General features: G+C 44.9%; 1 protein-coding gene across 1 annotated transcript; it reads right to left on the reverse strand.

Moving 5' to 3' along the window:
- Positions 1 to 8,174: 8,174 nt before the first annotated feature.
- LOC125582364 lies at positions 8,175 to 9,437 on the reverse strand. The gene has a single exon (XM_048749031.1). It carries the CDS (start codon positions 9,435 to 9,437, stop codon positions 8,175 to 8,177), a length of 1,263 nt encoding a protein of 420 aa, XP_048604988.1.
- Between the last annotated feature and the right edge of the window lie 1,272 nt (positions 9,438 to 10,709).

Genomic DNA, 10,709 nt, shown 5'->3' on the forward strand with positions numbered 1-10,709 from the left:
GTCTAGTTAGATTTAATCTAGGTTTTACTACTGTTCACAAAAAACTAATAAATTTTTTTTTTCTTCTGTTTCAGGTACATACATATGATATGAGTACCAGAAGCAGCAAGGGAATAGGGTTCTTACTAGTAGAGCCACTGGATTTGGAACGCGTGATCCATAAGTCTAAGAGGGCAGTCGACACCCTCCAAGCAGCGATTGGCAGCGAAGAAATCCAAATGTCGATAGACACTGCTCACCTAACGTCGATCGACACTGATCACCAGACGTCGATTGACACTGATCACCTGACGTCGAGACACTGCTCACCTGACGTCGATCGACTCTGATCACCTGAAGTCGACCGACACTGATCACCTGACGTCGATCGACACGGATCACCTGACGTCGATCGACACTGTTCACCTGACGTCGATCGACACTGCTCAACTGACGTCGATCGACACTGCTCACCCGACGTCGATCGACACTGCTCATCAACCGTCGATCGACACTGCTCATCCACCGTCGATCGACACTGTTCATCCTCCGTCTGGCACTACTTGTTTGGAGGCAGAGAAGGTCGAAGTTCTCATACTTACAGTGGACGAGAATGGGATGTTAAGAGACGAAGAAGGTCGCCCTCGCAACAGCACAGGACAATTGATTAATGCAGAGGGTGCTGTAATTCGTAATGTGATTGATGTTGCTGAGACAAACAACTTTGATCTGAATCGCGAATGGTATGATTGGGGAAGTGTGGACCCTTTATCGAGGTCTTCCTCATGAAGATCCCAGAGACCTTATCAAAGAACTTGAGGAGTTAGCCTCTGCAAGCGAGCAGAATGAAGTATCTGTAGACCACATTATCTGCAAAATCTTCCCATATTCTCTATTTGGAGATGCATTTAACTGGTTCAGTCAGTTGCAGCCAAGATCTTTAACCTGCTGGGAGGACATTAAGACCGCCTTCCGCAACAAATTTCTCTATGAAGCTGCAGCAACTCGAGAAAAGGAGAAGGATGATAAATGGGAAAGGTTCTTGGCATCGTTAGATGAGGAGTATATGATTCCAATACAGCTGCTCGACGACATTATGGCAAAAAGGGATGAACAAGATGTGTCTGGAGAGCTGAGCTGAGAACAGGAAGCTGGTACTAAAGATACAACCTCAACGTCGATCGATAGCATGACCTCAATGTCGACCGACGACAAGACCTCAACATCGATCGATAGGTCGATACAAAAGAGCACCGATGTATCAAGTTATGTTCTTGTCCCAGATGTAGACAAAGAGATCACTATGGACGATTTCTTGGAGCTAGAGGATGTGACAGCACCTGAGAATCTGGATCACGACTTGGAGAAGAAGCTTAATGACCATTAGCACACTTCAGAAAAGGATCTGGAAACTTCACTAGAGGCTAGCATCGGTCGACACCAACCTGATGAGATTGATCTACAACCACTCCACATCATCGATCTGCACCCACCCGACATCGATCGACACCGCCAACCACTTATCGATCGACACCACCCACCTAATATCGATCGATTCCGATTGCTAGACGTTCCGCCAGGTTGCATAATTGAGATGGAACCGATTGAGAAGAGGATGTACATGTCTAAATCCTGACACCTTGCTGTCCCTAAAAATCAGAGACTACCTATCTGGACAGAAGAAGCTGTTAGGTTTCACAAAAGAGTGAAGAGGATACATGATCCTGTGAAGATTGTGGTTCCATGCGCTGTATTTGAAGCTGAATCTCCTATCCCACTAGATAGAAGTATGCAGTTCAGTTCTTACATTGAGGTATTGGATGATCATCAGCACGTAGAAGCTTCTTAGAGAGGGTTGCGATTTCGAGATGAGGTCGATAAGGGCCCAGCAGAACCAGTATCGATCGACAACGACCGGACACCATCGATCGATACTACCGCATCACCATCGATCGACACTACCACTTCATCGTCAATCGACATTGGACGCGTATCAGAGCATAAGGAGTTCGATGTGTGTGGAAATCTTAGGGATGGAGAAACCACCACGCGATCAGACAACTTTGGGGGGAAAGAAGAGGAGAAATTGGAAGAAGAGAAAAAGGATCATGGGTGATTCTCAGTTATCATTGATTCCTTGCTTCTCATATGGTGTCAGGAAATCCAGAGTGCGCAGCATATGCTTCTCACAGCCATTTGCAAAGCTTCAAGCACTCCTTATTGCTGAGATGATAGACAAAGGAGAAGAATCTATGAAGGAGGCTTTCACACAAGAATGATAAAGCTTCAGAGAGCAGACATTGAGACTTTTTTTGGAGCATGTTCTCATTCTCATCCGGAATAAATCAGATCTCCAAAGTCAAGCTAAATGACTATAACAAAGCGATGAGTGGGAGGCAGTGCACTATTAGGTAATTTCTTTCAGTTTAGTTTAGATTGTTACTGATTCAAGTTTTTATTTATTGCATGTCAAAAAAAAAACGGATGAACAGTAACGACGGCACTGTAGCGACTACATTGTAGCAGAGGCACTGTAGCATCGATCGTCACTGTAGCAAGAAAATCGATCGACACTGTAGCCAACAAATCGATCGACACTGTAGCCAACAAATCGATCGACACTGTAGCAGAAAACATAGAGTTACCGTAGCAGTGTTACTGTAGCAGAACACTGTTCATCGAAAAAAATTAATTAATTTATTAATGTTTTATTAGTTATCTTTTTCTAATTTTTAGTGTTTTGTTTATGATAGATAAAAGGAAAAAGATCCAAGGAAGAAGAGTTGATATACCAGAAGCGATCAACGACAACATACCATTGTCGGTCGACAGAGCATCACGAGTATCGATCGATCGCCACTTAACCGTGTCGATCGACGCTCACCATCAACGATCAGGTATAGCGTTTCACCTTGTTAAATATTGTCCTTATGGTTTATTTCCTCACCAATCTTAGACTGTATAACACTGTGACCAGTGTTGTTCAAGTCTGGAGGAGGTTCTACTAATATTGTGTTTTAGTTAGATATTTAGAAAAAAAAAAAAAAAGGACCGAGTAAACGATTGCCATCTGTATCGACCGACGCGAACCTGTCGACATCGATCGACATTGCTTTACCTGCATCGACCGATATCAACATCCTTACATCGGCCGACATTCATTCCGGTCTGGTATATCGTTCTTACTTGTTACATTGAGTCCTTATGATTTATTTCTAACCAGAGCCCCGACTGAATTTACTCTGGGGACGGTGTAGTTTAAGTCTGGGGTAGGTCTACTGATATTAGTGTGTTCATGAGTCTTATCAAAATGTTTTAAAAAGAGTTTTATTGAGTCAAGAAGGGGATAATGAACTTATTAGAGTTTTGGTAGATATCTAATCACTCTTTAGCACCATTCCAGACTTACTGAATGTAGATAGTACTAAAGATACTAAAGTGGATCAACCTGTCAACTATTCACACTTGCTGAGATTGTTTGAAGGAACTAAAACTGACCTCCAACACTAAACCTGACCTCCAACACTAAACCTGACACAACTGCTTGTCTTGGGGCTTGGTATACATGGGATCGGATTCTTCAAACAAGTCTGGAAGGTAAAGCCTTGTGTAGATATGTCACCCTCTTTCTCTCTATTTCGAAATTTAGATTATTAAAAAAAAAAGAAGAAGAAAAGAAGAAGAAAAAGAAAAAAAAAATAATAATATATATATATATAATTATAGATTATAATTTAGGAAAAAAATTCGAACAAGACTTGGTGGCTACAACCATTAAGGCTTGATTCATAAGAATTCTATAGGTAAATGATTCGAATAGGACTTGGTGGCTACAACCATTAAGGTTTGATTCACAAAGAATCCTAGGATATAGGTCAAAAAGAAGTGAACAGAATTTAGTGGCTAAAATCATTAAAGCTTGATTCATGGAAGCATGTCCAACATTGGTCAATGATCTTGTAATAAAGCAGACTTTGACTAGGGGAGAAATTAGTAGAGAGAGAGGAAAGAAACTATTGTTTACCTGCAGATCCAGATACTTGTTTGAAAATCCTTGCATCATGTGATCGATACTCCCAAGGTAAAGCCTGCACTATAATTTATGATTAAGAAATGAGGTTGGTAGAGGAGAATGCCAGACAGGATTTGCTAAGTTGTTGGCTAGGTAAATTTGGTTGTTAAGCTAGGATATAGTATAATGTGCTTTTGTGATTAGGACTTATTGGATGTGGATTGCAATATTGCAGAGGTGATGATTTTAAATTTTAAATCATGTGAGTCCCTGCTGTTTTCAAACCTCTTTCAGAGAGACTGCCCGTTTGTTTTGCTTGAGGACAAGCAAAAGGGTAAGTCTGGGGAGTTGATAGACCATAGATTTTACCCACTTTTAACCATGGTCTATAAGTTTTTTAATATATATTTACTACTATATACAGTCTATTTAGATTATTTACAGGTTTAGGTACGTTCTGGAGAAATATGGTGATTTTGGAGTCTTTTGAGGTGCAGAACTACATAGACGCGTCAGATGTCTAGCTATGGATGGAGACCTTCCCACCGTTAGATTGAGCCCATCTTTTTCCAAAAGATATAGTTTTGAGTTATCTTTCCAATGCCGCCGTTTTGAGATCAATCAGCATCCTGTAGCAGAAGTTAAGCCCATTTTCCTGAAGAGTGGTCAGTCAGCCTCGCGAGAGGAAGCTGTCGAGAAGAGGAACGTATGTCGATCGATGCAGAACTCTTGACATTGATCGATATGGATGCCAGACTGCGGGCCGAGCATATTTTATGACCGACTGAAGCCCAGAAGCAACCCCAAATTACCAGAATACCCTTGGACGACCAGAAACCCTATTTATGTTATTTATAAGTCATTGTTGACGGCTACATCTATCTAAGCTTTCTTTAATTCATTGTTCTTAGTTAGGAGAGAAAGGAGGAAGTCCTTCAGAGTCCTCCTGGAACTCCATTGTCTTTGGTTTTTTATATCTATTGCAATTTCATCTATTTTATCCATGATTTCTGTGACAAACTTCATGTCTGAATAGATCCACATGTTAGGTTTAGGGTTCAGATAGGTTATGAGAGATTAGCCCAAAATATAGAAATCCTAAGTTGTGATATTCATCATAGGATTGTTCTTACTGCTTGTGTTCTAGAGTCATGAACTAGAACCCTGATCTTAGAATCATTAGGCACAATGCCATCGCTTGGTCTTTTCTCTGAACTGAATCCTATTGAGCTAGGATTGCTAGAAACATACGAGAGTTGATTTAGGAACCCTAGTGAACACATATTCAACCTGATCGTAAAGCTTGCTAGAAGCGATATTGATCGATGATCCAATAGATTAATCGATTGATATTGTGAAAGGTGTATCGATCGATATTCCTATAGAATAATCGATCGACACTTTCTACAGATCAACATGCGAGAGCTGAGATCTTAGATCTAGTGATAGATAATCTAGACATGCGAGAGCTGGTAGATTATTGTTATTGTTTGAGTTCTATAATATCTTGCAAGCAACAATTAGCCTCTATATCATAATAATCCTGATTACCTGAATAGAAACCCTAGATCTAGCAACCATCCTTCCATCAAACAAATCTTTGTCAAGCTGAACAATTGTCTTGTTCAACTTTTTTACTGCTTTGCTATATTTATTTACTGCTTTAAAACTATTAGCCTAGCTTAATCATAAACTGTTTAGATTTAATTGGTTCTCTAGCTCCCTGTGAATTCGATCACTAAGTACTACAACTCGACCTCTTATTTGAGAGAGTATAAATCACTCCTTAGGATAATTTGAGTGATATCAAAATACGGACGGAGTTTCCTTGCCGCTTCAACTATGGCCAGGGCCATCTTCTCCAGGGTCGGGTATCGGGTTTCTGGTCCGGTCATGCGCCTGCTTGTGTAGAAGATCGGCTTTTGCTCGCCGCGGTCTTCCTTTATAAGGACGCTACTGACTATTGCAGGAGAGACTGCGACGTAAAGAGATAAGACATCCCCGACATCTGGCGTAGTCAGATATTGTTTGAGTTGAGTAAATTCTTCTTCGCACTTCGCGTCCCAGGTAAACCTCTTGTTCCCGCGCAAGAGGTCATAGAATGGTAGGCACTTGTCAGTAGATCGAGAGATGAATCGATTGAGTGCAGCAATCCGGCCCATGAGCTGTTGGACTTCTCTGCTATTTTTTGGACTCTGGAGGTCCAGGACCGCCGAAATCTGCTTTGGGTTGGCTTCAATACCTCGTTGTGTTACAATGTAACCGAGAAATTTGCCTGAGGAAACTCCAAAGGTGCATTTTGCCGGGTTTAGTTTCATGCCGTACTTGTTGAGAGTTACGTAACAAACTCGTAGATGGCCAAGGTGGTCGGCGGCACGCAGCAACTTAACGAGCATGTCATCGATGTATACTTCGATGGTGTCACCGAGCATATCTGCGAACATTCGATTCACGAGTCATTGGTAAGTCGCTCCCGCGTTCTTCAGGCATGACTTTGTAACAGTAGGTTCCCCTATCTGTCATAAAGGCTGTTTTCTCGCGATCGTCAGGATGCATCGTGATCTGGTTGCATCTGGAGAATGCATCCATGAACGTGAGCATCTCGGTCCCAGCTGTGGATTCGACTAGACGGTCGATATTGGGAAGAGGGTAGCTGTCCTTCAGGCAAGCTTTATTTAGGTCAGTGAAGTCGACGCAGACGCGCCATTTCCCATTCTTCTTCTTGACCACCACTAGATTTGCAAACCATTCAGGGTAGCGTACCTCAGTGATTGAGCCAGCACCGAGTAACCGCTCAACTTCCTCGTTTACAGCCTTCGACCTATCAGGACCTAGCTTGCGTCTCTTTTGTCGGATGGGCTTAAAGGTTGGATCCATGTTAAGCTTGTGTGTCGTTCATGCCGGATCGATACCCTTCATATCCGACATGGACCACGCGAACGTAAATATGTTATTCTTGAGGAAGTCAAGAATCGACTGTTGCATATCTTCAGATAGATCTGCGCCGATACGTGCGGTCCTGCTTGGGTCGGTGGCATCGATGGGTAACTCGAGAACTTCTTCCTTCTGAGGACAGACTTTGGCGATCGGGGGAGAGACAGAGTTGACGGGTAGCGAAGAACGTTGGAGCATTACGGTGGCGATCAGTAGGTCTCGCGTGGCCTGCTGATCTCCTCGTAATGTTTTAGTTGCGCCATCCGTTCCCGGGAACTTGATGCACTGGTGATAGGTGGATGGGACCGCCTGCATCGAGTGAATCCATGGGGTCCTAAGAATCGCATGATAAGGCACCTTCGTGCTGACGACAGCGAACTTAACCGTTCGAGTAACTCCGCAGGCACGTAATGAGAGACGGATCGTTCCTAGTATTGTTTAGGAGGAGCCATTGAATCCGGTTAATGTTCTGGATGATGCCTTGATATCGTTGAGATCGATGCCCATCTTTTGGAATGCTCCTCAGAAAATGAGGTCGACGGAGCTTCCCGTCTCGATGGGTACTTTTGTGACGCCGTACTCCCCAATCCCTAGGACGACAAGAAAGGGGTCGTTATGGGGGATACGAATTCCAGCGGTGTCGTTAGGCGAGAAGGTTATCGGAGGGTGATTGGGTGACTTAGTCGGCCACCTCTGCGATGTCGCGGCTTGCCGGAGGTAATCCTTGACAGAGCTAACAGAATTACCGCTAGGAGGGTAGCCGCCCATGATGACGTTTAGTTTTGGCCTCGAGTGTGCCCTCTTGGAGTTTAAAAAGGCGCGCAGGTCAGCGGATGCGTTGTCGTCGTTTTGCGACAGCGTAGAACTGCCTGGTGTCTTAGTTCGTTCTAACTGCCTCCAGAGGTCTGTCGGCTTCGAGCAGTTGAGGAGGACGCGTAGATCGCATATGTTGTCATTGAGCTTGTATCGAAGATCGCTGCCCGAATGTTTCGGATGCGGTCCGGGGACGGGATTGCTGGTCAGGACACGTCTGGACTTTCGTGCGTTAAACGTCAGCCAAAGATCATTATCTATTGGATCGTTATTATATTCAGGCTCGAGCTTTCGCTTGAGTACATCCCTCAAATCTCCGGATGAAGGTGCGTCATCATTTTCTTCGTCGGATGATAGAGCTTGTTGAGAGAGTATAACCTCTATGCGCATGCGGTTCGTCGGCTGTTCTTCGTCAGCGGAAGAGTAGTCGTTACCATCATCCTTTAGAGCCTTGTCCTCGTCCTATGGTCGTTTTTCGTTTTGTCGGCCTTTGCCTGGTTGCCTTGCGCTGGGCTCTTCTTTCCTTATTTTTGCTCCAACTTTTGCCATTTTTGGGCTTGGCTTTTAGAGGCTCGACTTTGAAGTCTCCGCTGGCGATAGACGAGAGATAGTGTGCGTAGAGTGATTTGCACTCTGTCGTGTCGTGTCCTTTGACGTCGTGATATTTGCAATGCTTGGTGAGATCAACGGTTCTGGAAGGACCCGTTGTTAGGTCAGGTTGGGTTGTGCAGACAGCATCAGTTGGCTCGTCGGGCGAGTCGAGCTCTCTGACCCTCTTGTTCCATCGTTCTCCTCGGACCACCATGGTCGAGATTGGTACGTTGTTCTCGTCGATGATATACATAAAACCGTTCTTATGGTTGTTCTTGTTGCTAGAGGTATGTTGACGCGGTTCTGCCCGAGTGTCCGCAGTTTTGGTCGCTGGAGGTTTTGCTGCGTTCAGACTACTGATGATCGCCTTTGTATCCTCTTCAATTCGGATGAAGTTGTGAGAGCGAGCGATGGCATCTTGGAGCGAGGTGGTTAGGTTTTCGTACAGGTCCTCACGAAACTTGGAGCAGTCCCATAAGGTGTTCATCAGGGCGTCGATGGCGATGTCATCTGGGATCGCGATCCTTGAGACTACTGCTTTGAATTTTTCCATGTAGTCACGGAGGCTCTGATCTTGAGTTTGCGATAGGTTCCATAGACTAGAAGCAGTAGCGCTGCGCTTTGTAAACATAATGTATGTCTTGAGGAATGACACTGATAGATCGCGGAAGCTACTGATCGAGTTCTCTTCAAGTTGAGAGAACCAGGTTAGGGCCTGCTCGTGGAGGGTCTCGATGAACAGTTGACAATAGCCAGCGTCCCTTTCCTCGTCGGAGAGACGAGCCCGTGCCATTGCGATGTTGAAAGTTATCATGTGTTCGACGGGGTCTCCTCTGGGCTTGTACTCCGGAAGGTGCAACTTCTCTATTTTTCTGAGTTGTACGTCGGTTAGTGTACTGGTGAAAGGGGTTCGGGAGGTTGCAGCGAGCACGCTCTCGATTTGCGGAGCCGCACTAGTAGCTTGATGGATCTTAGAACTTATCTGCTGAAAGTTGAGTTTGTGTTCGGCGATATCGCGTATGGTCGTGAGATCTGGCCCGATCTGAGGAGCATCAGCGGGGAGAAATTCGTTAGGCTCCGACACATCTGAAGCGTGGTCGCCGCCCATCGCCGTAGGGTTTGTGTTGAAGAGACAACGACGGATCAGTTGAGGACGGCTTGTTGCCGTCAGGAGCTGTGAGTGCTGCGACCAGAGCAGCAAGCTGTTCGTTTGTCGTTTTTTGAACTTCGTCTTGTCGAGCGAATCGCGCCATGAGGGAGCTCATGAAATCTGCGGGGATTGGTGGCGCGGCTTCAGGCATAGGAGTCGGTTCTTCGCCTGAAGCGCCGAACGTGGCGTCGTCTTGAGCCATGTAGAGAGTCTAGAAACGTTGCTTTATTCCTGCCCCACGGTGGGCGCCAATTGTTTGTACGGGGTTCAGTCGACTAGATCCGAAGAACTCGAAGGTGGGATGAATAAAGACGTTTTATTAGATCTGACCAAGGGATTACAAGAGTGACAAAGAGGTTAAGGAGACAGGCCGGTGCTCAGGGAGCTAACCGGAAAGGTACAAAGCGGTAAAAGATAAAGAGATACTAAAACCCTAGATCTAGCCGCTCAGTCTGTGTGTGTAAAGTGTCGATCCCCTTTCTGTTGTTGCCTCCTCTCCTTTTATAAGCTCTCCGTCCTCGTATGCCCTAGTCCGAATATGTCTTCTTGGGCCTTATCCAAGAAGGCCGAGTATATGGGCCTTCGGGGGGTCCCTTCAAGCCATATACTTTTAGTCAGCTTCGGCTTCGTCGTCGGTTAAAAGCACTCTGGAGCCGAGCCGATGAACCTACTCGCCGAACCGAGTAAATTCCTCGTTTAGCGGGCTAGACCTTTTTATTTGATGGGCCTTGTGGAGGGATATGATCCATCTCCTACACTGTCTCTATTAACTTTACTGTTAGTTCTTGAGGCAGTTGCATGAGAAGCCTTCAAGCCATATACTTTTAGTCAGCTTCGGCTTCGTCGTCGGTTAAAAGCACTCTGGAGCCATATACTTTTAGTCAGCTTCGGCTTCGTCGTCGGTTAAAAGCACTCTGGAGTCGAGCCGATGAACCTACTCGCCGAACCGAGTAAATTCCTCGTTTAGCGGGCTAGACCTTTTTATTTGATGGGCCTTGTGGAGGGATATGATCCATCTCCTACACTGTCTCTATTAACTTTACTGTTAGTTCTTGAGGCAGTTGCATGAGAAGCCTATGCTTATATCTGGAGCAATGGTGGAAGTGAGCGATAAGATAGATAAAGGAGAAGTCGTCTGGGTTCCTGCAATAATCATTAAAGAGATTGATGATGATGTTGATGATGATGATGAGGATGAGGATGAGGACTACGAGGAGGACGAGGATAGTG

Source organism: Brassica napus, chromosome C2 (genome assembly GCF_020379485.1).
Source record: "Brassica napus cultivar Da-Ae chromosome C2, Da-Ae, whole genome shotgun sequence".
NCBI lineage: Eukaryota > Viridiplantae > Streptophyta > Magnoliopsida > Brassicales > Brassicaceae > Brassica > Brassica napus.